Source organism: Nycticebus coucang, chromosome 22 (genome assembly GCF_027406575.1).
Source record: "Nycticebus coucang isolate mNycCou1 chromosome 22, mNycCou1.pri, whole genome shotgun sequence".
In the NCBI taxonomy this organism is placed as follows: Eukaryota; Metazoa; Chordata; class Mammalia; order Primates; family Lorisidae; genus Nycticebus; species Nycticebus coucang.
In genome coordinates this window covers 8,795,385-8,821,403 of record NC_069801.1, presented here as the reverse complement: position 1 = coordinate 8,821,403, position 26,019 = coordinate 8,795,385, and the positions used below count along the sequence as shown (strand labels likewise).

At 52.0% G+C, this 26,019-nt stretch overlaps 1 protein-coding gene across 1 annotated transcript in view; it reads right to left on the bottom strand.

Annotated features, from left to right (window-relative positions):
* Positions 1-25,661, bottom strand: part of TNFRSF8 (TNF receptor superfamily member 8) — a 76,937-nt gene extending 51,276 nt beyond the window's left edge. Inside the window, exons 1-2 of the mRNA XM_053575524.1 lie at positions 25,443-25,661; positions 7,562-7,649 (exon numbers count right to left, since the gene is read on the bottom strand). Of these exons, the coding sequence (XP_053431499.1) occupies positions 7,562-7,649; positions 25,443-25,601 (247 nt within the window). The 5' untranslated portion in view covers positions 25,602-25,661. The remainder of the gene's footprint in view (positions 1-7,561; positions 7,650-25,442) is intronic.
* Between the last annotated feature and the right edge of the window lie 358 nt (positions 25,662-26,019).

The following is a 26,019-nucleotide window of genomic DNA, read 5'->3' as shown; positions in this document are numbered from 1 at the left end:
TGAGAACCACTGGCTTAAGGGATTCTCTTGCCTAAGCCTCCCAAGTAGCTGGGACTACAGGTGCCCTCCACAACGCCCAGCTATTTTTCAAGACAAGTTCTCTCTCTAGCTCAGGCTGGTCTCAAATCCGTGAGCTCAGGCAATCCACCCGCCTCGGCCTCCCAAGTGCTAGGATTACAGGCATGAGCGACCGTGCCTGGCTCCCCTTACTCTTTTATCTCTAGCCACCCTGGTATCCCCATGTTCCCCAAAGAGGCCATGCTCCCTTCTGCCCCATGGCCTTTGCATAAGCTGGTCCTTGGCCAGGAATGCTCCTCTGTTGTAGTAACTCCCACCAGCCTTCATATGACAAAGTACAACTGCCTAGTAAAACCATCAGAGACTTGTGTCCCTCACCCTCCTATACCTAATTCCACGGTAGTCTCTTATTTATTTGTGAGCTAAACCTTCTCAGTATATGAACTCCCTATGTGGACATCAGCTCCTCAAGGGTGGGTCTTTCCATTTCCACTCACCAATAAAACCCCTATCACAGGGCCTAGCACATATTTGATTAATGCGTGTTCTGCCATCCCAATTAACACAGACTCCCAAGCATGGCTTCCCAGCCTCGCTGTCTCCACACTCCGGGCCTAGCATCTTCAGCACTGCTTCCTCTGTGCACTCTCTACCTCAGCCTCTGTGGGCACCTGACCCCACTCTCATGAGAGACCTTGAGATAGAACCACACAGGGAAGGGAAGGAAAGAAAAGCTGGCATCCTGGGGGATTTCTTAGAATTGGTTCTCAAGATGGTGTCTGTGGCTCAAGGAGTAGGGCACTGACCCTATATACTGGGGGTGGTGGGTTTAAGCCCGGCCCCGTCCAAAACTGAAAAAAAAGAAAAGAATTGGTTCCCAAGTGTCTCTCTGTCTGATCTGCCTCCACCCCACATCCCAGCCCCATTGTCTTTTCTGCCTCTATAATGTTTTCCAAGATTGTCCTAACGTTCCTGTCCCTGCCTCTCACCTCTGGCTCAGGGTCCTGCAGTCAGCAGCCCAACACCGCTGCTGTGACACCAGCCAGCCCTGTCTCCTTCCTGCTCCCTTCACTCCCTGTGCTCTGGCCACAGGAACCCACTGTAGAAGGCAGAGGCCGAGGGGGGGTTTGGGAGGGAGAGGAGAAACCACCTGGGCCAGGCTGACTCTCTGGTCCTGCTTCAAACCCTCATGAGGCAGACTTGGGTTCTCTGACTCATCTCTGTGTCGGCAAAGTCCTCCTGTAACAGAGGCTGCCAACCTTCCAGCCACCCATGTCCCCTCTCATTAATATCACATTGTAGCCCACTACGGCCCACCTCCTTCCTGTGGGCATTGGCTTCCTGCCTTGGAGGGCTTCTCCACATCCCCAGAAGCCCACTCCGCCAGCCTGCAACAAATAAAACATGCAGGGGAAGCCACACCAGCAGAGCAGCCTCCAGTACTGACTAATGGGTGTTGGCACACAGATGCCCCAGCTCCCTTGGTCCCTGGGGGCATAATGCTGAGGGGAGTTCTACACTGGCTCCCAGAGGCCCCTGTGGGAGTGAGGCCCCCTTGGCCACAGCAGTAATGGTTGATAACACAGCTATATATCAGCTACCTTCTCTTCCCTGTGCCGCTCCCCAGCTTCCCCTTTGGTGTTTCCAAAGATCACCCCTAAACAAACTGCTTGTACTCTGGTCATGGCCTTGAAGTCCATGTGTTGGTTTGCTCAGGTTGCCATAAAAAGAAACAGACTTGGGGCTCGGCGCCTGTAGCTCAGTGGTTAGGGCACCAGCCACATACACCGGAGCTAGTGCGTTCAAACCCAGCCCGGGCCTGCCAAACAACAATGACAACTACAATAAAAAAATAGCCAGGCATTGTGACGGACACCTGTAATTCCAACTACTTGGGAGGCTGAGGCAAGAGATTCGCTTGAGCCCAAGAGTTGAGGTTAACAGTTTGATGAGAATATTTCAGATTGTATATGAAACCAGCACATTATACCCCATGATTGCACTAATGTACACAGCTATGATTTAACAATAAAAATAAATAAATAGGGGTGGTGCCTGTGGCTCAAGGAGTAGGGCACCAGCCCCATATGCCAGAGGTGGCGGGTTCAAACCCAGCCCTGGCCAAAAAAAATAAATAATAAATAAATAAATAAATAAATAAGAGTTGAGGTTGCTGTGAGCTGTGACGCCACAGCACTCTACCAGAGGCGACATAGGGACATAGTGAGACTCTGTCTCAAAATAAAAAAAAACAGATTTGGTGGCTTAAACAACAGAAATTTATTGTCTCACAGTTGTGGAGTCCAGAAGTCCAAGAGCACGGTGTGGGCAGGACTAGTTTCTTCTGTGGCCTGTCTCCATGGCTTGCAGATGGCAGCTGTCTCCCCATGTCCACCCAAGGTCACCCCAGTATGTGCGTGCATCTGTGTCCTGGTTTCTTCTTCTTACAAAGATGCCTGTCCTATTCAATCAGGGTCCATCCTAATGACCTCACTTTATCTTTTTTCTTTTTTTTTGGAGGCAGAGTCTCATTATGTTGCCCTTGGTAGAGTGCTGTGGCATCACAGCTCACAGCAACCTCAAACTCTCAAACTTAAGCAATTCTCTTAAGTTCCCAAGTGCCTGCCACAACGCCCGGCTATTTTTTTTTTTGTTGTTGCAGTTGTCATTGTTGTTTAGTTGGCTGGGGCTGGATTCGAACTCACCAGCTTCAGTGTATGTGGCCAGCACCCTGTCCACTGAACTACAGCCACCACCCACCTCATTTTATCTTAATTACTTTTTTTTTTTTTTGAGACAGAGTCTCAAGCTGTCACCCTGGGTAGAGTGCTATGGCATCACAGCTCACAGCAACCTCCAACTGTTGGGGTCAAGCGATCCTCTTGCCTCAATTTTTCTATTTTTAATAGAAATGGGGGTCGGACGGCGCCTGTGGCTCAGTGAGCAGGGCGCTGGCCCATATACCGAGGGTGGCGGGTTCAGGCCCAGCCCCGGCCAAACTGCAACCAAAAAATAGCTGGGCGTTGTGGCAGGCGCCTATAGTCCCAGCTACTCGGGAGGCTGAGGCAGGAGAATCGCCTAGGCCCAGGAGTTGGAGGTTGCTGTGAGCTGTGTGACGCCATGGCACTCTACCGAGGGCGATAAAGTGAAACTGTCTCTACAAAAAAAAAAGAAATGGGGGTCTTGCTTTTTGTTCAGGCTGGTCTTAAACCCGTGAGCTCATGCTATCACCTGCCTCAGCCCCCCACAGTGCTAGGATTAGAGGTGTGAGCCACCGCACCCAGCCTTAATTACCTTTTTACAGACCCTATCTCATGGCTCAGTGACTGTAGCTCAGCGGCTGGGGCGCCAGCCACATACAATGGAGCTGGCAGATTCGGACTCCGCCCAGGCCTATCAAACAACAATGACAGCTACAACCAAAAAATAGCCGGGCATTGTGGCAGGCACCTGTAGTCCCAGCTACTTGGGAGGCTGAGGCAAGAGAATCAATCACTTGAGCCTAAGAGTTTGAGGTTGCTGTGAGCTGTGACAGTACAGCACTCTACCAAGGGCAACAGAGGGAGACTCCATCTCAAAAAAAATTAAAAATTCAATGAGAATCTACAATGTGTCAAGCCTTGTGCTCAGGACTGGTGATCGTACAGGCAGACGGAAGATAGATAAGTCCTGACAAGCAGGGTGGAAGTTAGAGAAGCCAGGCCATGGGAGAAACAAGAGGCCCGAGCAAAGACATCCAAGCCCGTGTGGGGTCAGGGAGGCCACAGTTAAGGCCAGCCTGAGACACAGAGGAGCTGCCAAGCATAGACAGAAGTGGGTGAGGGCTCCATGACAGAAGGCTGTGCTGGGGCAGAGGATCAGAGGACAAAGGACACTCGGCCCAAACCCAGGCTGCAAAGGGACGATTGAGGGGGAGGGTGTTGGCAGGGGCAGCCAGTGGCAGTGGGAGCCAAAGGGCCACAGAGCCCTCCTCCTCCCCAGGCCCTAGCCTTCTTTACTGCTCACAACCACTGGAGAAATCCCTGGCTCCTGGGACAAGGTGGGATACACCCACCTGGCCCCAAACAAACCATGCCTTCTGCCTAACACTCGGTCTGGCTTCAAATCTCACCCCAGCCTGGGCAGGCCTCAAACATTTGCAGGGAGGACACCTTCTGTGCAGCAGGGACAGGTACAAAGAGGCGGATGGTCCACAAAGGGGTAGACAGGAAGGGCTTTGTAGCCCACAGAGTGGCTCCCCTGAGCAGCTCTTCTGCCTCCCAAATGCAATGCCTTGGGGGTCAGTATCAAATATGGCTGAAGAACTCAAGAGCCCATGTAAGGTGGCCACACTCCGGCCCCTGCTCAGCCACTGACAAGCATGTGACCTTAGGCAAATCCCTGAACCCCTCCATGTCCAAGTTTCCTCTCTGGGTTTCCTTACGGGATTCCAGGGACTAATGTAGTGAAGGGCTCAGCACCGTTTGTCAACGAGTCTGCTCCATTGGTGTCACTCACAGTCATTGTTAAGAGGCAGTGAGTGAGCTCCCCGTCACCAATACCACGTAAGCAAAGGGCTGAGAACCCGCTGTCAGGAATGCTAGAAAGGGCATCATAAACCTAGTGGGAGGAGGGATTTGATGACATCTAAACTTGTCAATCTCAAAGGTCTCTCGGCTTCCTTCCTCCGTCAACCCGCCCACGGCAAACCCGCCACACAGCTGAGTGCTGATTGCAGAGGGCAGACAAAATGTCACAAATTTCCCTGAGAGATCTGGGGAGGGTTTTTGTGGGTTTTTCGTTTTTTCCTCTCTGGCTTGCCCGGAAAGAAGCACAGGGTCAATAAAACTCCAGCAAAATGCCCCGCCCACCACAGCAGCGCGGGGTGCTCAGCCACTGGCACTGGACCTTGGAGAAGGGACAGGCAAGGAAGGAAGCCCACCCTCTTCACAAGTCACGGCTTCTCAATGGAGGCAGCCTGAGACCCTGACGTCACTCTCTCCACCCGCTCCCACCCACTAGCCCCACCCCCAGGTGGGGTCAAAGAAGCCAGAGGAGGATGAGAAGAAGTGTCCATCCTTCTCTCTGGAGCTGGGATTGTGGGCCCCATGGGAAGTCACAGAGCATTGTGACCCCACCACTCCAGAGGGTGAAAACCCTGACCAGCAGGCCCGGGAATCAGCCCCCAGCACCCGGCTGTGGAGAAGAGGCAGGGATGTAGAATTGTGGCCATAGTGACAGCAGGAGAGAGCATCCCAGGTGGGCACAGCTTTGCCCAAAGCCCCTGAGACTCGAAAGCTCACAGCAGTTTCTATAGACAGACCAAGGGAGAAAACTCTGGCAAGGTGAAAGGTGACCTTGCTGTAAGAATGAGCAATGAGCATTTGTTGGGTGGGCAGATAGGTGGATGGTAGAGTCAACGAGAAGGGGGATGGGAGAGGGGCAGGTAGATGGATGGGGGTGGATGGGAAGGAGAAAGGAGGAAGATGGTGTTAGAGACTGAATTATGTCCCACCCAGCAAAGTTCATAGGTCGAGACCCTAACCCCAAATGGGATTGTATTTGGAGACAGGACTTTTAGGAGGTAATCATGTTAAATGAGGTCCTAAGGGGTGGGTCCCTAATCCTGTAGGATTGGTGCCCTTACATGTATGAAAAGGAAGAGAAAGTTGAAAGAGAGAAAGAGAATCTTCCCATCATAAGAGGTGGCCATCGGGGGCGGCGCCTGTGGCTCAGTGAGTAGGGTGCCGGCCCCATATGCCGAGGGTGGCGGGTTCAAACCAGCCCCGGCCAAACTGCAACAAAAAAATAGCCGGGCGTTGTGGCGGGCGCCTGTAGTCCCAGCTACTCGGGAGGCTGAGGCAGGAGAATCGCTTAAGCCCAGGAGTTGGAGGTTGCTGTGAGCTGTGTGACGCCACGGCACTCTACCGAGGGCAATAAAGCAAAAACTCTGTCTCTACAAAAAAAAAAAAAAGAGGTGGCCATCGGCAAGCCAGAAAGAGGGACCTTACCAGAAACCAAATCCTATCAAAACCTTGATCTTGGACTTTTCAGCCCCCAGAACTGTGGAAAAAAAAAAAAAGATATATTGCTCATGCCACCCGGTCTATAGTATTTCTTTATGGCAGCTGGAGCAGACTAATTCGGATGGGCAGCTGGACAATGGGGCAGGGATGGGTGGGGGGATCAGTGAGTGGGGGTGCAGGTACATGAATGGGTATGTGGCTGGCTGGCCAGGGAAACACTTAAGTCCCAAGCCCAGAAGAAAACCTGGGGACCCACCTGATACATAGTATATCATTCAAAATCAACACTGGACCATAAAATAAAGGCCAGAATAGGGCGGGTGTAAAAAAAATAATAAATAAATAAAGACCAGAAACTCTAATAAAGCTCTACTTTCCCCCTGCAATGACTACTTTTAATTGCTTTTGGAAATAGAAAATGTCAAATGTCATCCTCTGTCTTTTGGTGGCCTGAGCACAGGGCTGCTCTGAATCTCGTGGGGAGTTAAGAGGCTTCAAGTCTAGGACAGAGTGACCTTGTGCATCATAACCTGTGACCACCCTCCAGAGAGCAGGGCCAGGAGGACCAGGTGGCAGGTAGTTGGCCTCTCCCCCACCCAGACAACACTCGCCCACTACAAATGACCTGCTCTTCAAAGCAAGTGGCAGTCATGTACAACCACACATATACAGACTAACTTCCGCCCTTGGTGGCGTAATTGTCTGTCCTCCTCTGAGACAGTCTTTGTTCCCAGAGGTCAGGGACCATGGTGCATCTCTGTCCCCTGCTCCCTCCATTGAAGGCCACTGGATATACCCTGGGACTTCCAAGAATAACCACAGGGAGTAGAAATGCCTCATGACCCGGTTTTAGTAGCTCCCCTCCTGGGGCCTGAGCACTGCAAAGTGAGAGGAGCATTGCCCATCTCTGTTCCAGAAAGATTTCCTGTTAATCTACCAGAAGTCAACCATTGCACTGGGGCTGGATGAGAAATCTACAGTCCAGGTTGCTGTGAGACAAACGTATGTGCTGGGCTAGAGCAGACAAGAACCACCAAGAGTTTCTAGGTCTTAGAAATGAAGGGGAGTCAAAGGATGTTGACAGCCCAGGCTCTAGGGTCACTGAGACCTAGACTTTCACCCTGGCCAGCATCACCCTAGGCTAGTTTAGTTACTCAACCTTGATGAGCCCCAAGAGCTTCAACTACAAAATGGGCATAATGAGGGCTAATTATGAACACTTAAAGAGAAGATGAATGTGTCTAAACTCTCAGACTACACACCATAAGTCTTTAAGAGGGGGCGTCTCTAAGTTAAAAACAAAGGCTCACAGAGATGGACTTTCTGTGGCGGCAAGAAACATAGTCATTTGATTACACCAACCCTATCTTCCAAGAAACTAACTCTTTGGTTCTGGGCTGTTAGGGATGCTCTTCAGAAATGTAGCCACTTAGGACAGTGATGTTGGCTCCTGTTTTTCCGACTCACTAATCCCCACAGAGGGCCATATCTTGAGAACAAAAATCTCCCCCATCCCCACCCCTTGTGTACCCACTTACCCAAAGGGCAGCGGAAACAGCACCTCCGGGAAGTATTGTCGTAGTAGCTGCTGGGGTCTCCGGCACAGTTGTCCTTCCCAGGTGGATCCTGGAGGGTCAAACAAGCTAGTGAGGCCAGGTGGGTCCCAGACATCCACCCATCCTCCCTCTGACCCCACCAGTCCCTGGAGGTCTGGTGTCCACTCACTGTCAAAGCCAAGCTCGAGACCAAGCTTCACATGATAGGACAGGAATTCCTGGCCAGGCACAGTGGCTTGTGCCTGTAATCCCAGCACTTTGGGAGGTCAATACAGGAGGATGGCTTTAGGCTACGAGTTTAAGACCAGCCTAAGCAAATACAGTGAGACACCGTCTCTTCAAAAACGTTATTGATTGGCTCTGTGCCTGTGGCTCAAGCGGCTAAGGCGCCAGCCACATACACCTGAGCTGGCGGGTTTGAATCCAGCCTGGGCCCACCAAACAACAATGATGGCTGCAACCAAAAAAAATAGCAGGGCGTTTGGCGGGCGCCTGTGGTCCCAGCTACTTGGGAGGTGGAGACAGGAGAATCGCTTGAGCCTAGGAGTTGGAGGTTGCTGTGAGCTGTGATGCCATGGCACTCTACCCAGGGACAGCTTGAGGTTCTGTCTCAAAAAAAAAAAAAAGTTATTTATTTATTTGGTTGGCTTTTGGTTGTTTTTTTGAGATAGAGTCTCACTATGTCACCCTCAGTAGTGCTGTGGTGTCACAGCTTCCAGCAACCTCAAACTCTTGGGCTTAAGCAATTCCCTTGCCTCAGCCTCCCAAGTAGCTGGGACTACAGCCGCCCACCACAACGCCTGGCTCATTCCACAAAAACTTTAAAAATCTGCTGTGCATGGTGGTGGGCACCTGTCATCCAGCTACTCAGGAAGTTGAGACAGGAGGATCACCTGAACCCAGGAGTTGGAGGTTGTAGTGCGGTAAAGAAAAAAAAAAATAGTAAACAAACAAACAAAAAAAAAAACCTGATTCCACCTCCCTCAAACCTCCACCACCTTGGGACTTCCCCAAGGGGGCGATGGCAACTCCAGCTCGGGCAAAAAACCTTGGAGGCACCCTTGACTCTACCCTTCTGTCATACAAGCCATTAGCCAGTTCTCTCTGCGGTCTTTACACCATCATCGCCAGCGCCTCCACCTGGTCCCGGTCACCACCCCTCTCCCTTGGATTAACACAGTTGCCTCCTACCCGGTCTCTGGGATGGGCCCAGCTATACGAGCTTCTGCCAAACTTGCACAGACCTTGAGGGCACAGTCCACTGCACTTTTACAGCATCAACACGTTGCACACCCGGCACCCAGGTCAACAAACAGAACCTAGCCAGCACCTCTTCACACACACCCCGGAAAGGTACCCACTGATTTCTGCCCCATAGATTAGTTGTGTCTGCTTGTGAACTTCATGTAGGTAGAATCCTACAGCCTGTTCCCCTGTAACCAGCTTCTTTAATCCAGCATGTGTCACTCAAGCTGGAATATAGTAGATGATCATAGTTCATCTTCCTGAGCTCAAACGGTCCTCCTAATTCAGCCTCCTAAGCAGCTGGGACTACAGGTTCACACCACTATCTAGCTAATTTTTTTCTTTTTTGAGACAGAGTCTCAAGCTGTCACCCTGGGTAGAGTGCCATGGTGTCATAGCTCACAGCAACCTCCAACTATTGGGCCCAATAGTTGATCCTCTTGCCTCAGTTTTTCTATTTTTTTTTGCAGTTTTTTGGCCGAGGCTGGGTTTGAACCCGCCACCTCTGGCATATGGGGCCAGCGCCCTACTCCTTTGAGCCACAGGCGCTGCCCAGTTTTTCTATTTTTAGTAGAGACGAGGGGCTCGCTTTTTGCTCAGGATGGTCTCGAACTTGTAAGCTCAGGCAATCCACCCACCTCAGCCTCCCAGAGTGCTAGGATTACAGGCATGAGCCACCATGCCCGGCCTGTATCTAGCTTTTTAATTTTTTTTTTTTTTTTTGGTAGAGATGGGGGTCTCCCTATATTGGTCTTAAACTCCTGGCCTAAAGTGATTATCGTACCTCAGCCTCCTAGAATGCTGGGATGACAGGTGTGAGCCACCATGACAACCCATTTCACTTTCTTTTTTTTTCCCCCCCATGGCATCACAGCTCACAGCAACCTCAAACTCTTTGAACTTAAGAGATTCTCTTGCCTCAGCCTCCCAAGTAGCTGGGACTACAGGCACCCGCCACAACGCCTGGCTATTTTTTGTTGCCGTTGTCATTGTTGTTTTTTAGCTGAACAGGGCCAGGTTTGAACCTACCAACCTCGTGCCGTAACCACTATGCTACAGGTGCCAAGCCCCATTTCTCTTTTTTTTCTTTTTTTTTTTTTGGTGGTTTTTGGCCAAGGCTGGATTTGAACCCACCACCTCCGGCATATGGGATGGGCGCCCTACTCCTTGAGCCACAGGCGCCACCCCCATTTCTCTTTCTTAATGGCGTCTTTTGATGAACAGGCTTTCTTCCTTTTACTAATACACAATGTATCTATCTTCTATGGTTGATACTCTTTTCTTCATCCTGTTTATGAAATATTTGCCAACCTAATGTCATTCAGACGGCCTCCTACATTATTTTCTAGATGATAATTAACCTTTCCTAATTAGATTTCATTCTTGTGCGTGGCGGGAGGCAGAGATCAGGGCTTACTCTTTTCAGGAATATGCATTATTCACAAGCTCCGTAGGGATCTTTGAAAGTCAAGCCTCATTGTCAGAAAGGATTCAAGAGAGAAATTCTCTGTTAGGATCCCAGAGAAGGAATGACAGGCAAGTGACAAAGCAGGTTTCTGGGCAGATCCGTGGCAGGGAACTGTTGGAAAGTGCGGGGGGGGGGGGGGGGGGGGGGGGGGGAGGGGGCGGGGAGAGATCCGTGTCTTTATCGTCCAGGATGGTGCTTGGAAGAAAGGAAGTGGACACTCATGGAATGTGGGCCATGGGGAAGGAAACAGAAGGTGTGTCCCCCAGGAGAGAGGCCTGGCTGGCCTAAGGGACTGCCTGACTCTTCTCCACACGCAGGGGAACAGTGAAAACCCATAGCCGAATACTTCCGGGGTGTCAGAGAGCAGCAAGAAGGCCAGTGTGGCTCAAAGGTGGACACACAGGGTGTTGATTATACCATTATTTTTTTCCACATCTGAAACGTGTCACCATATTTGTTTGAATTACAGCCTGGCCGGGTACAGTGGCTCCCGCCTGTAATCCTAGTTCTCTGGGAGGCCCAGGGGGGTGGATTGATTGAGCTCAGGAGTTCGAGACCAGCCTGAGCAAGAGCGAGACCCCATCTCTACTAAAAATAGAAAAAACTAGCAGGACATCAGTGGGTGCCTGTAGCTACTTAGGAGGCTGAGGCAAGAGGATCGCTTGAGCCCAGTAGTTTGAAGTTGCAGTGAGCTATGATGACACCAGGGCGACAGAGTGAAAAAAGAAAAAGAAGAAAGAATACTGCCTGAAAATTGCGCAACAAAGTCACGTGGCACTTGTGTTGTCCTTCCTCTCCTTAATCCAGAGCACATGGCCTCGATGAGACCCTCCTCCCCACCCCCCACACGCAGCCTCCTCCCTCCCATGGAATGTCTCTTGGGAACTCTCCAGGGGGCAGGGGACCTGCAGGACTCTGGAAGTTCCCCCTGATCCCTCTGGCATCCTGCTGAGTGGGCTGCATGGGACATGAGTGCTCAGCCTCACCAGGCCTGCTGAGTGTGGGGAAAATTCTGGGTCTTCGCTCTGGGTTTCCCCTCCTGACCTGCCTGCACATCTTACCAGCAGCTATGGCGTCTAAGGGGACCATGGCCCCAGACCTGCTCACTCCACTGGAGCCTGGGGGACAAGGAAGGGGAGTTGGCTGCTTACACTTACCTCCTGCCGCCACACCCCAGGCCACTGGGAGGGTACAGAGGATGGTGTATCAGTCCCCTAAGGCTGTGGGTGTCTGTTACCCAGGACACCTCCTTCATGCCACCCAAGCTCTTGGGGCCAGATAACCATCGCACGATACAGATGAGGGAACTGCAGCCCACACAGGTACAACCACCAGGTCACGCAGTTAAGTGCAGAGAGGAATTTGAGCCTCATCGTGCTCCCAGTTCTCCCCTCCTCTCTGGACCACAAGGTGCTCATCTTTTTAAAAGTCCAATGTGCTGAGAAGGACGCCATATGGCCCCTGTGCTCCTCCTCCCAAAAGCCCATAATTCAAATCAAATTCTGAAGAAACATCAGGCAAACACAAACCGAGGGACTTTCTGCAAAATGACAGGCCTGAACTCTAAAAATGTCAGTGCATGAACGATAAAGAAGTTACTGAGGAACATCTCATAACAAAGATGAAAGAGACAAGATGACCAAATACCACCCGGGATTGGCTGCTGGATCAGGGCAGGGGAGGAGGGAACAGTGTTGCAATAACCCATAAAAAGTGCATATGAACTTGACATCTGATAGGCTGTATCAATGCTGAACGCCTGGATTTGATAACTTGTTTAAGAGATGTCCTTGGTGTAGAAGAAACATGTTGCAATATTTAGGAGTAAAAGGTCAAAATGTCTGCCACCAAATGACCCATAGCTCAGCAAAGGAAAACAGTAATAGTGGTATGGAGAGGGAGGAAGAGAGAAAGAGAAAGGGAAGGAGAGAGAGAGAGGGAGGGAGAAGAGAAAGAGTGTGCCCAGACTACCAACCACATAGGCAAAGAACAGGGCTTCAAGGACACCAAACGCTAAACAGGTGTCTTTTCAACAATAATGCTGTTAAATGTACGGCTTGCCACCAGGGGGCGCTAGCTTCTAGCTGTCCAGAGGGGCCATGGTCTCTAGGCCAGGAGGTCTAGTGTGAGCCCCTCAAAGCCCCATGAAAGGAGGAGTGGAGGACCTGAGGACCTTATTTCCCACACAGGCCTTATCCAGGAAGGGGCCAGTCCCCGTAACCCCATGGAGGGGCTGGTTGCAGGGCCCCTAGGCAGTCCCAAAGATGTAGGTGGGGGCCACAGGTGGGGCACAGCTCGGCCCTGTTCTCCAGTCCCACCCCAGACCTCCAGGCCCCCATGGTTGGCCTTCTTCTGCAAAGACACTGGGGAATTTTTCTTTCTTTTCTTTCTTTTTCTTTTCTTTTCTTTTTTTTTTTTTTTTTTTTTGCCTATGATATCATCACTTTACAAAAGCACAGAAAATGAGGTCAAGTCAATGGAACTATGTTGTTATGGAATTAACAAAAATAGTTATTGACCAGCAGCCCCATGAGACACTATTACCAGCTCCAGAGGTGAAAAGTCCTGCCCAAGATCACACCATGCATTCTGGTCAGGATCTGAGTCCAGGTCAGCTGACTCTTGGCCACTGCACAAGGGGATCAGCCTCCCTACTGTGTACCAGAGACCAACCAGGACCCAGACCTGCCACCCAGGGGTCCTCATACTGGTGGAGACAAGCCCAGGGCATTCCCAGCCCATAACTAGAGGGGGAGGGCAAGATCTTGAGCTGCACCCTTGCAGCATTGCCTATGGACCCCCCCCACCCCCACGCCCAGTCTCAAGGCCAGACACCCTCATCCCAGCCCACTCACTGCTCTCCCTCTGGGGTCTCCACTATCTGCCCCCTACCCGTTGTTACCCTTCTTCCTGCTCACACAGCCCTTCACTCATCCCAGCTGCTTGCAGAGACAGGAGCAGCCCAGAGAAGTCTGGTCCCCTGCCCACTGGCTGTGCGCCCAGACCCCAGGATCCATCAGCTCCTGGCGCCTCAGGGGAAGAGGGTGGGGGGGGAGCTGGGACTGTGCTCTGGGCCCAGGGAACAAAGGGGGCTCAGAAAGGGAAGAGTGGGAGGGGGAAGCCCAAGGACTGGAGGGGGTGCTTTTGGGTGGTGTTCCCCTGGCAGTTTCGAGGCAAAGCAAGGTGTCCACAAGGTAATGAGCTGTGGAACCAGAGGCCCAACCTCAGTGGCATCAAGATAAAAAAAGAATGGCCTGAAACCTTACCACTTCTAGGCCTATTTTCAGATTGGGTTGGTTTTCCCTATAATACCTGGTAACGTTCACTTTCAAAAAGCCCCCACCTGATCTGTCTGGGCTGCACCTATGGGAGCTGAGAGTCTGGGGAGGATGGGGGAGAGGGTGTCAGATCAAATGCAAAATCCCCAAAGGGGCCAGGGCTAGGCAGAGCCGGGGCTCTCCACCTCCGTGACACCTGATTACTCAGCACCTGCATGGGAACTTGCTCAAAATGCAACATCCCAAACCTCCCTAATTGGAATCTGCATCTTAACAAGATGCCCAGAAAGTTTGCAAGGTATGGTCTAACAGAGGCCAAGCCAAAAGAAAGAAGTATAAATTTTGGGGGTGGCGCCTGTGGCTCAGTGGGCAGGGCGCTGGCCCCATAACCTAGGGTGGCAGGTTCGAATCCAGCCCTGGACAAATTGCAACAAAAAGTAGCAGGGTGGGCGCCTATAATCCCAGCTACTCAGGAGGCTGAGGCAAGAGAATCGCCTAAGCCCAAGAGTTGGAGGTTGCTGTGAGCTGTGACACTACAGCACTCTACAGAGGGTGACAAAAGTGAAACCCTGTCTCTAAAAAAGAAAAGAAAGAAAGAAAGAAGTATAATTTTTTGCTTCTGTCAAGAAAAGGAATTCTGGGATGGCACCTGCGGCTCAAAGGAGTAGGGCGCTGGCCCCATACGCTGGAGGTGGCAGGTTCAAACCTGGCCCCGGCCAAAAACTGCAAAAAAAAAAAAAAAAAAGAAAAGGGCGGCGCCTGTGGCTCAACGGGTAGGGCGCCGGTCCCATATGCTGGAGGTGGCGGGTTCAAGCCCAGCCCCGGCCAAAAAAAAAAAAGAAAAGAAAAGAAAAGGAATTCTGACTGTCAAAAACTGTCAACCCATTTTACAGATAAGGAAAGGGAGACAGACACTGGCAAGTTAAGTTTGCCTGAAGTCACCCAGCTGGGCAGTGGTAGAGCCGGGATTTGGCTCTGCGGGTGTCTTGCACAAATTCTCATCCACCAGGCTCTGCTGCTGGGGGTGAGCACCGCAGTCCATGGCTCTGAGACACCCGCACACCCTGAAACTGCTTTTTGAAATGCTTCCTTCTCCCTGGCTTTCAACCTGTTAACCTGCAGTTTTATCCCCATCTTCTCACCTCCCTACCATCTGGATTTGACAGCCTTCCCATCCACCCCCCCATCCTACTAAATGGAGATGCTTTCCTTGCCTCCACCCTATTGAAAACGCTCCCCATAGGTCACTTCCAACCCAACTATGAATAAAGCCCAATATCTTGGCAGTGGCCCAAGAGGCCCTGCTCTCCTCGCCTGCATGTGAGTCTCCAAGTACCCTCTCCCACCAGCTTCCTTCCTAGTCCCCAGTGGCACCACACACCCTCCCCGCAGCCTTATGTATCCTGTACCCCTGCCTGCCCATTCTCCTCATCCAGTGCACCCCAACTCATCCCTGGGGCCCCACTCCCAGGTGCCCTTTCCTCAGGGAAGCCCTCTCTGATTGCCCCATCTAGGTCAGGTGCTGTGTCCTTACAGGATGCTCGGGGGCAGGATCCATGTCCTGGCTCTCTAGGACTGAGGTCCTGCTTCTTTGCTGACTGCCAGCTAAGGGTTGTCCCAGCTTCTAGAGGTTGCTACATCCCTTGGCTCCTGGCCCCTTCCTCTATCTACAAAGCCAGAAGTGCTGGGCTGAGTCCTCTCATCACATCTCTCCTCTTCTGCATCATCTCTCCCTAACACAGCCAGGAAGGGTTCTCTGCACTTAAGGACTCAGGTGATTCGACTGGGCATGCTCTGATAATCCAGGATGATCTCACCCTCTCTGGATCTGTATCTCAGGTCCAGGGGTTAGGGCATGGGCAATTTAAAGGACCATTGTTGCCCTGACCACACACTTACTTTTACACAATACACAACATACTGAACATCCCTAATTCTGAGGGACTCAGAACACATCTCTCCATCCTTAGTGCTCACCTGAGCTCTGCAGACCAAGAGGCCATCTGAAATTGAAGCCCTCCTGCACCACCATAAGCACACTCACAGGGCTGTCCCTGGCCACACGCAGCAGCAGCCTTCATAGTTGTCACACCTATGACCCATGAGCAGGTGCCACGCTGAACTCCCCCATAGCTAAGGGAGAGTGAGCGCCTGTGCTGTCTGTCCCCTGGGCTGAGGATAAAACCCAAAGACAGGCCCAGAAATAGCCACAAAGGATGGAGCCCCAGGCCCACTGCCTCAAGTGAGCACCTTGTTTGAAAGGAAGTTTGCAAGAAGCTTCGGCTATGCCTCAGATGTGGTTCAAACTACTCCAAGCTCTAAAATAACAAACATTCCCAAAGGCAACAGCCACCCAGGACCACCGTGGCAGCTGCAAGGGGAAATGTAACCTGCTCCCCCAGAAGTCTTTCTGCTTTCTGACCCTCCCTACGTCTGGTGGGTTTTCCTGCACCAGCCTCTGACCACCTGCTCAGAGGGGCTGGTCTGTTTCCTTCACCATCTCCCTCTCCCAGCCTGTGCACAGGGAAGGCCAGGGGCCCACGCCCAGGACTGTTTGCACAGACAGCTCTTGGCGTTGCCACTGCGGCCCTGGCTTCCCTCACCCGACTCTGTAGCAGAGAACACGGATGTCCTGGGTGGGAAGGGGAAGGTTGGTTTAGGAGTCTATGCACTCCCCAAGTGCAGGAGCCACACCTGGGAGGCAGCAAAGATGTCAATTGATGACATGAAGCTGTGGACAGTGACTCCAGGAGGTCTCAGCCTTTTGGAGGGCCCAGAAAACCCCAGGGAAACCTGCTGGCTGGGGCTCTAAGAGCAAGCCTCAGGCCCACCTCAAACGCCCAAATACCCTGGCTGATGTGCTGCTTGACCTGGCGTCCTGCCTCTGGCCCCTCTGCTCTCTCCAAAACCCTTGACAAAGCACCCTCTGTGGCATAGAGCCTTGTCACAAACCCAGAGCCTCCTCATCTCCTCCCCCACTGACCCAGGCGGAGGTGAGGACAGCCCCTATGGGCTCCTGCAAGCCCAGGACAGACCCCCCACCCAATACTGGCCACACTGTCCTTTGTCTCCACCTTCCCGCAATGCCACCCCTCAAGGGCAAGCACTCACTGATTCATCTTCATCCCTGCACCCACAGTGCCCAAACACTTGGCTCACCTTCCACAGCTCTCACTATGTGCCTGGAGCTGTTCTCTGCATTCTGCACATATTAACTCATGTAATCCTTACAAAAGCCTAACAAGATAGCTTCTATTATTAGATCATTTCCTGAATGGGCAAACTGAGGCACACAGAGGTGACTTAATTTGTTCAAGGTCACTACCAAGTGTCAGAGCAGGGGCTAAACTTGTCAGGCTGACTAAGGAGTCCATACCTTTGACTGGAGGCTCTACTATCTCCCAAAAAATGACTTCCTCTAAGGCCATGGGCCTGCAGAATGAAATGCAGCATGGAGAGTAAGGTCCACCCAAAGATGCCCACATCCTAATCCCTATCACCTGTGAGTATGTCACTTCAGGTGGCAAAGAGGACTTTGGATCTGTTTAGTTTAGGATCTGGAGGGCGGCACCTGTCTGGCAAAGAGGACTTTGGATCTGTTTAGTTTAGGATCTGGAGGGCGGCACCTGTGGCTCAAAGGAGTAGGGCACCGGCCTCACATACCAGAGGTGGTGGGTTCAAACCAGTCCCTGGCCAAAAAAAACTACAAAAAAAAAGTTTAGGATCTGGAGAGGAGGTGATTATCCTGGTTGATCCATATGGGTCGACATCATCGCGGGAGGCTTTATGGCGGGGGCAGTAGGGTCAGAGTCACAGAGAAGAGATGTGAGGATGAAACAGAGTTCAGAGGGAGCACGGCCAAAGGCCTAGGGACACAGGCAGCCTCTCGAAGCTGAAAGAAGCCAGGAAACATGTTCTGAAGGAACACAGCTCGCTGACCTGTTGTAAATGTCTGACTTTGGAGCTATAAGACAATGCATTTGTGTTGTTCTAAGCCACCAAATTTGTAATCATTTGTTACAGTAGCAAGAGAAAACTAATGTATGTCTTGGGCTACCTTAATAGAAGTTGGTGATGCTAGCAGGGGAGGTCCTGGCGCTCCTCAGCCCTGGTCCCTGAGGCACCTGCCTCCCTGAGGAATTCTGCCATCAATTCTGGCAACCTAAGACCCACATCAGGGGCCTGGACTATGGGGAGAACTCCATAATTCAACTCCAAACCCTCACCTAATGCTTGAACGTGGGCAAAACACAACTTGTGCTATCTCAAAAACACCTGTTCTTGGGCGGCACCTGTGGCTCAGTGGGTAGGGCGCCGGCCCCATATACAGAGGGTGGCGGGTTCGAACCCGGCCCCGGCCAAACTGCAACAAAACAATATCCGGGTGTTGTGGCAGGCACCAGCTACTCGGGAGGCTGAGGTAAGAGAATCGCCTAAGTCCCAGCTACTCGGGAGGCTGAGGTAAGAGAATCGCCTAAGTCCCAGCTACTCGGGAGGCTGAGGTAAGAGAATCGCCTAAGTCCCAGCTACTCGGGAGGCTGAGGTAAGAGAATCGCCTAAGTCCCAGCTACTCGGGAGGCTGAGGTAAGAGAATCGCCTAAGTCCCAGCTACTCGGGAGGCTGAGGTAAGAGAATCGCCTAAGTCCCAGCTACTCGGGAGGCTGAGGTAAGAGAATCGCCTAAGTCCCAGCTACTCGGGAGGCTGAGGTAAGAGAATCGCCTAAGTCCCAGCTACTCGGGAGGCTGAGGTAAGAGAATCGCCTAAGTCCCAGCTACTCGGGAGGCTGAGGTAAGAGAATCGCCTAAGTCCCAGCTACTCGGGAGGCTGAGGTAAGAGAATCGCCTAAGTCCCAGCTACTCGGGAGGCTGAGGTAAGAGAATCGCCTAAGTCCCAGCTACTCGGGAGGCTGAGGTAAGAGAATCGCCTAAGTCCAGGAGTTGGAGGTTGCTGTGAGCTATGTGATGCCACAGCACTCTGCCGAGAGCGATAAAGTGAGACTCTGTCTCTAAAAAAAAAAAAAACAAACTCCTGTTCTGTCCCTTGCCCATATTTTTTTTCCATGTCTGAAAATGATACCACCATTTCCCAGATGCTGAGCTCCCAAATGTGGACGGGGTCCCTGGGCCCCTCTTGCCCTCTGCACTCCCACCCTCCCAGCCCACAAGTCCTGCTGATCCCAGCTTCAAAGCATATTCCTTCTCCACTGACCCTCCCTGGGACCACTGCCAGGGTCTGGTCCGCTGTCCCCGCCTTCCACCCCCACAGCAGACAGAGGGAACTTTTAAGGTATTACGTGATGTCACTCTCCTTACCAAAACCCTTCTTGCCACAATCCACAAAGGTCTACCCCATCCACCTACTTCCCCCCCACCTCTCCTTCCATTTCACCCACTCACTCCAACCACACTGACCCTCTTCCTGTTCCTCCGGCTTGTAAAGGAAAATACATATCTCAGGATCCTCCCCTCCCCAACTCTTTATATACAAGGGAAGGCAAAGGCCAAGCACCCATGAAGGGCTGGCCCCACAGATCACATCTAAGATTCCTTGCTGGCTTTCCATAAACAGAGATGGAAATTGTAATGTTGGGTCTACAGGCTAAGTTTAGCTCCTAAAATTAGTCTGTTTACTTCTATACTGATAATGAGCTACAACTTATTTTGGGTTGTCACTCTCTTTGGGGTCCTTTCGCTCGATTTGTTCAGTGTGTACGTCACCACCTCCAGGAGGCCGCCCTGATCTCACACAAGCAGGTTCTAATCCTCTCATTGCAAAGAGCACCTATCTACTGACTGTCCATCTGTCACTCCCTGCAGAGTGTCAGTTCCATGAGGCAGAGACACGGCTGTGCTGCTGTATGTGGAAGTACCTGCAGCGTCCAGTGCACGCCCTGGCACAGAGTAGGTGTCTGATAAATGTTGGTGGAGTGAATTAATTGGTAAGAACAGGCTGCTGAGGCGCTCTGAGCCCATGCCACATAAGGAATAAAATATTGGAGGACAGGGGTGTGACTGGCTGGGAAACTTTGGGGACCCAAGGTGGATAGACATTTCTGAGGAAGACAGAGATGACTCATTTCTAGAATCAGATTGAGCGCATCATAAAGAATTAAACATCAGGCGGCGCCTGTGGCTCAGGGAGTAGGGCACCCATCCCATATACCGAGGGTGGTGGGTTCAAATCTGACCCAGCCAAACTGCAACAAAAAAATAGCCAGGTGTTGTGGCAGGTGCCTGTAGTCCCAGCTGCTCGGAAAGCTGAGGCAAGGGAATCGCCTAAGCCCAAGAGCTGGAGGTTGCTGTGAGCTATGACACCATGGCACTCTACCAAGGGTGACAAAGTGAGACTCTGCCTCTAAAAAAAAAAAAAAAAGAATTAAACATCCAGGGTAACCCACGATATCATGGGCTGCCTCAGGAAGGAGTGAACACCCTGTCCCTGGATACATACAAGCAGAGGTGGAATTATTACCTGGGACAGTCTGGAATGAAAGTTCCTGGTCATTCCTGGCCTAGGGAAGCTGCTCACTTAAGATTTGCTGAATGGGGCTTGGCGCCTGTGGTTCAAGCGGCTAAGGTGCCAGCCACATACACCTGAGCTGGCGGGTTCGAATCCAGCTCGGGCCTGCCAAACAACAATGACGGCTGCAACCAAAAAATAGCCTGGCGTTGTGGCGGGCGCCTATAGTCCCAGCTACTTGGGAGGCGGAGGCAAAAGAATCACTTGAGCCCAGTAGTTGGAGGTTGCTGTGAGCTGTGATGCCACTGCACTCTATCCAGGGTGACAGCTTGAGGCTCTGTCTCAAAAAAAAAAAAAAAAAATTTGCTGAATGGGGCGGTGCCTGTGGCTCAAAGGAATAGGGCACAGGCCCCATATGCCGGAGGTGACGGGTTCAAATCCAGCCCTGACCAAAAACTGCAAAAAAAAAAAGATTTGCTGAATGGGGCTCGGCACCCATAGCTCAGTGTTTAGGGCACCAGCCATATGCACTGGGTTAGAACCCGGCCCGGGCCTGCTAAACAACAACAAAAATAGCCGGGCATTGTGGTGAGCGCCTGTAGTCCCAGCTACTCAGGAGTTTGAGGCAAGAGAATGGCTTAAACCCAAGAGTTTGAGGTTGCTACGAGCTGTGACACCACAGTTCTCTACTGAGGGTGAGACTCTGTCTCAAAAAAAAAAAAAAAAATTGCTAAATGGGCTGGGTGCGGTGGCTCACACCTGTAATACTAGCACTCTGGGAGGCTGAGGCAGGAGGATCACTTGATCAAGACCAGCCTGAGCAAGAGCATCAGTAAGACCCCATCTCTATTAAAAATTGGCCAGGCACAGCGGCTTACACCTGTAATCCTAGCCCGGGAAGAATGAGACAGATGGATAGCTTGAGGTCACGAGTTCAAGACTAGCCTGGACAAAAGCAAGACTCTGTCTCTACTAAAAATAGAAAAATTGACTCAGGAGAATCCCTTGAGTCCAAGAGTTGGAAGTTGCTTGAACTATGATACCATGGCATTCTACTCAGGGTAACAGCTTGAAACTCTGTTTCAAAAAGAAATAAATAAAAGGCTGGATGCCGTGGCTCACACCTGTAATCCTAGCACTCTGGGAGGCCGAGGTCGGTGGATCACCTGGGCTCACAGCTTGGAGACCACCTTGACCCAGAGTTGAGACCTCCTCTCTAAAAATAGCTGGGTATTGTGGTGGGCGCTTGTAGTCTCAGCCTCTTGGGAGGCTGAGGCAGGAGAATCGCTTGAGCCCACAAGTTTGAGGTTGCTGTGAGCTGTGACACAACATCACTATACCAGGGCAACAAAGTGAGAATCTGTCCCCCAAAATAAATAAATAAACAAATAAAATAGAAAAATTAGCTGGGCATTGTGGTGGGCACCTGCAGTTCCAGCTTCTCAGGAGGCTGAGGCAGGAGGATCATTTGAACCCAGGAGTTTGAGGTTGCTGTGAGCTAGGCTGATGCCATTGCATTCCAGTCTGGACAACAGAGTGAGACTCTGTCTCAAAAAAAAGAAAAAAAAATTGGTGAATGAATGTGTGAATGAATTAAACCTTGGATGAATGTCACGAAAGAACTTAGACACTGGGTGAGTTAACTGGACTGAGGCGTGTATAAAAAAACCGCTATGGCTCAAGGAGTAAGGCACTGGACCCATATACCAGAGGTGGCAGGTTCAAACCCAGCCCTGGCCAAAACTGCAAAAAAAAAAAAAAAAAAGTCCCTCCCCACCAGCAAGGCCACTAAGAATGCCCAGTGGTTTTTAACCATAGATTCCCAAACAAGGCCTCCCACGGCCACCCCAACATCCCCTGGGGGAGAGAACTGGTGTGGCCAGCTGTGCTGTAAGCAATGACACCACAGAACTCTATAGAGGGTGACAAAGTGAGACTCTGTCTCACAAAAAAAAAACTGGCGTGGCCCAGAGCTGGTTTTTCTGATAATGCTGTGTGACTTGTACGGGGCTTAGGCCTGGCCAGACTTGGGACTGTTGGCATGACCCACCCCTGCCTCTGGGCACATCATCATCTGGAAAATGGGAACCATGACCCTAGAAGGGCCACCCCAGGGTCAGGGCACCACTCAACAAGCTGGCCCGGGAGGGCAAGACTATCTGTGCAGTAACAAACCCACCCGGCACCCCAAGCCCAGAGGCAGTCATCCCTTGTTTCCATTTTTCTTCTGCTGATTGTCCTGAGGTGAAGGAGATGATGAGGGTGTGTAAGAACCTAAGGGTGAATCACAACGTGCCAAGAAACAAAGTCTAGGTCAGATATGAGTGGGAGCAGAGACAGAAACTTACGGTAATCGCCCCTCCTTCCGGCACTGGTAGCTCTCTAGCTGAGTAATGCTCCCCCACCCCACCCCCACCTCCAGGGTCCTTGCACTGCCCCTGGAAAGGGAGGCCTCGGTTACAACAAGCCAGCCCCGTCCTCCACGCCTTCCTGGCAGGGTCCCTTCCTCCTGAAGCAGAAGGTGGAATTCTGCCTCCCTGCAGGATTTGAGCAGCTCTGGAGAAATCGCCATTACAAAACAAAACTGGAAAATCTCTGCTGCCCTCTGGCCAGCACCTGAAATTCCACCTGCAGCCAAACACTCTAAGGGGTAACTAGCTAAACAACTTTTAAAGTGGAAACCCCAAAGGGGAGGAGTGCCACGTCGCGCTTACCTATCACCCCAGCTAAAGATTCATTCATGAGAACATTTCCTGTCCTCTGCCGGAGGCACCAACTAAGTAAACTAGAGGTGACAGCATCTGGCTGGGGAAAAAAATCAAGCATGTGGCTGCCAGGGAGAATCAGCCTGGAATTGGGGGATGTGGATATGGGTGGGAGGCTTCTTATAGCCTCAGTACCGGTCAGGAAGATGACGGGGGAATTCTAAATTTGCAGAGTTCACAAACAGGCTTGGGTCTCCCCCACCCCCACAGCATCCCAGGGTGCCCAGAGAATAAAAATGGAATTGCGGGAGAATAAATCCTTCTCTGAAATGCACTGGAGTCATCCTAGGTCATATTACAAAAACCACTCTTGGGGAAGACAGTGGGATGAGGCGCCCAGAGGCTAAATCTTTCTCTGAAGATGTCAACCAGTGGGAAAGCATTCTTGCCTCAAGGTACCAGCTGCAAAAAATCCAGAATGAAAATGAAAAAAGGATTTAAAATTCAAAGAAATTCAAGCCTTGATTTGGAATTTTTTTTTTTAAATAATGAACTTCCTAACCCCCTAGGAGGAAAATATAAGTGGAAAAAGGCTAGAGAGACCAAAGGGAGTGGTCGAGGGGGGCAGCCCCTCCCCCGGCTGCTCCCCCCTTCCAAATTGATTCCAGCCAAGAAAAGACCCAGAGCCTGGGCCCAGAGACACTCAGCTCCCGGACAGGGAAATGCAACTCAATCTACCTTCTGAACTCGTTCAAAAGAAACCAATGAACAAAAAGAACAAATTAAGACAAGAGGGATATAGCCCTTTTTCACTGGCCACGCTGACAAAAATAAAATCTCTGATAAGATCAAACCTCGGTTAGGATGTGGGTAAATTGTCCAGCCACCCTGAAGGCAGTTTAGCGGTCTCTTCTAATTTGAATACTCTGAAACCTCTGCCTCTTCTCTAGGAAAGAATAACAAATTTCCCCCAAAGCATCCATACAGGACTACAGTATGACAGCGAACGCACAAATAGAAAATAATGGTGGGGGCCCCCTGTAATCCTAGCAGTCTTGGAGCCCAAGGCAGTGGATTGCCTGAGCTCAAGAGTTAAAGACCGGAGGCACCTGTGGCTCAGTCGCCCCATATACCGAGGGTGGCGGGTTCAAACCCGGCCCCAGCCAAACTGCAACCGAAAATAGCCAGGCGTTGTGGCGGGCGCCTGTAGTCCCAGCTACTCGGGAGGCTGAGGCAAGAGAATCGCTGAAGCCCAGGAGTTGGAGGTTGCTGTGAGCTGTGTGAGGCCACGGCACTCTACCGAGGGCCATAAAGTAAGACTCTGTCTCTACCAAAAAAAAAGAGTTAAAGACCATTCTGAGCAAGAGCTACACCCCATTCTCTACTAAAAATAGAACTACCTGGGCATTGTGGTGGGCATCTGTAGTCCCAGCTACTTGGGAGGCTGAGACAAGAGAATCGCTAAAGCCCAAGAGTTTAAGGTTGCTGTCAAGGCAATCTGCTGAGGGTGACATAGGGAGCCCATCTCCAAAAAAAATACATCAGAGCCCCCGGGTTGAATCCAGCCCAGGCCTGCCAAACAACAATGACAACTACAACCAAAAAATAGCCGGGTGTTGTGGCAGGCGCCTGTAGTTCCAGCTATTCGGGAGGCTGAGGCAAGAGAATGGCTTAAGCCCAGGAATTGGAGGTTGCTGTGAGCTGTGACGCCACGGCACTCTACCCAGGGTGACAGCTTGAGGCTCTGACTCAAAAAAAAAAAAAAGACCTGGCTTCGCTTTTAGCACTTAACAGTTTTTGCTTTGAGGATATAGTCTTATATTCTTTGTGTAATTAAATATACAGTTTTTTTTTTTAATTTAAAAAAGTGTTTCATTCTACAGAGAGGAAGCACATGAGCTTCAGCCACTGAACAGCAGCAGAGCCCCCCCCAAGCCTACAAACATCCCCTCATTCTGTCTCCCAGAGATGTCGGCACCCCAAATTCTTAGCTTCCCACAGGCGAAGGCTTGTAGAGCTGGGGGGTGTCTGTCGTCAGGGCCTTGCACCCCTCGGTGCTCTGCTAGGAGGATGTCCCACACTGCCCCACTGGAGATGGGGGGCACCTATCCTTCCCTTTTCCCCATCATCCTTCTTCTGCCTGAAGCCTGCTCCACCTCTGCTCACACACCCAGGGTTCAGATGAGCAGGTCTCCACAGCATGGACTCCCCCTTTCTGTAGGATTCAGGGAGGCTGGGCTTTCGCTCTCCCCCCAAGGAGAGTGTTCTATGCAGAGGCCCACCAGGGTATTAAGGCTGCCCAGAGCCTCTCATCTCCTGCCTCCGCCAGCTCTGCAGGGGCGGGGGGGGGGGGGGGCCTTTGGCACTGACCACTGGTAAGTGCTCAGTTTTCCTAAAGCCCCCCCAAACTCAGTTCTGGGACATCCCATCACAGACATCAGCCCCACCACTGACCTTTTTCCTAGCAATGCCCACCTCCAGCTCCAATGCCCACCTCCACCCCCACATGGGTGGGGAAGCTGGCGCTCTTACCCCTGCCCCTCACCCTCACCCAGCTCTCCTGTCCTCTCTGACCCTCCAGCCAGCGGCAGCTAAGGAACCGGGGAAAGCAAGAGGTGCGCGCACAGTGAGAAAAAATCCAGATAGCTGACCTCCCCTGGCCAACGGAAGCCGGACCTGGCCTGCCCCCTGCCCCGACAGGCCTCACCTGATCTGCCCAGGACCCCCGCTGGCCCGCAGGCAGGCGGACAAACAGCGCGTCTCTGGCGTCCGGTGCACCGCGGTGCCCACGGTTTAATGAATCAGTCCCCGGATCTGCCAGGGCGCGGAGGAGGCGCCCCCAACCTCCCACCCCCGGTACTTGCATATTCCGGGGGCCCCCGGCTTCTCACCTGCGCCACCTCACACCAGCTGAGCTGGGGATAAGGTGAGAAGTGCCCCAGTTCTCACCCGCACCCCACACTGCTTGGGGCTCCTGTCACCCGCTTACCTGTGGCAAGGCTCGCACCGCCCCCAGGAGCGACAGTGCCAGCGCGGCGGCGCCAAGGGAGCGCATCCCGGGGCCGGGGAAGCGCTGGCCTGCGGTCGGCGCCCACCTGGACATCCTGGGGAGCGCGCGGCGCCCACGTGCGGTGCCCGCGGCTGGCAGCTGCGCGCGGGTAGAACTCAGGCGCCGGCACCGTCCCGCCGCGGCCGCCTCGCCCGCAGCCGAGCACGCGCTCAGGAGTCACTTCACAAGTGCTGCTCCCTCGACAAGCGTTCAGCCTGAATTCTTCCCTGCCTAT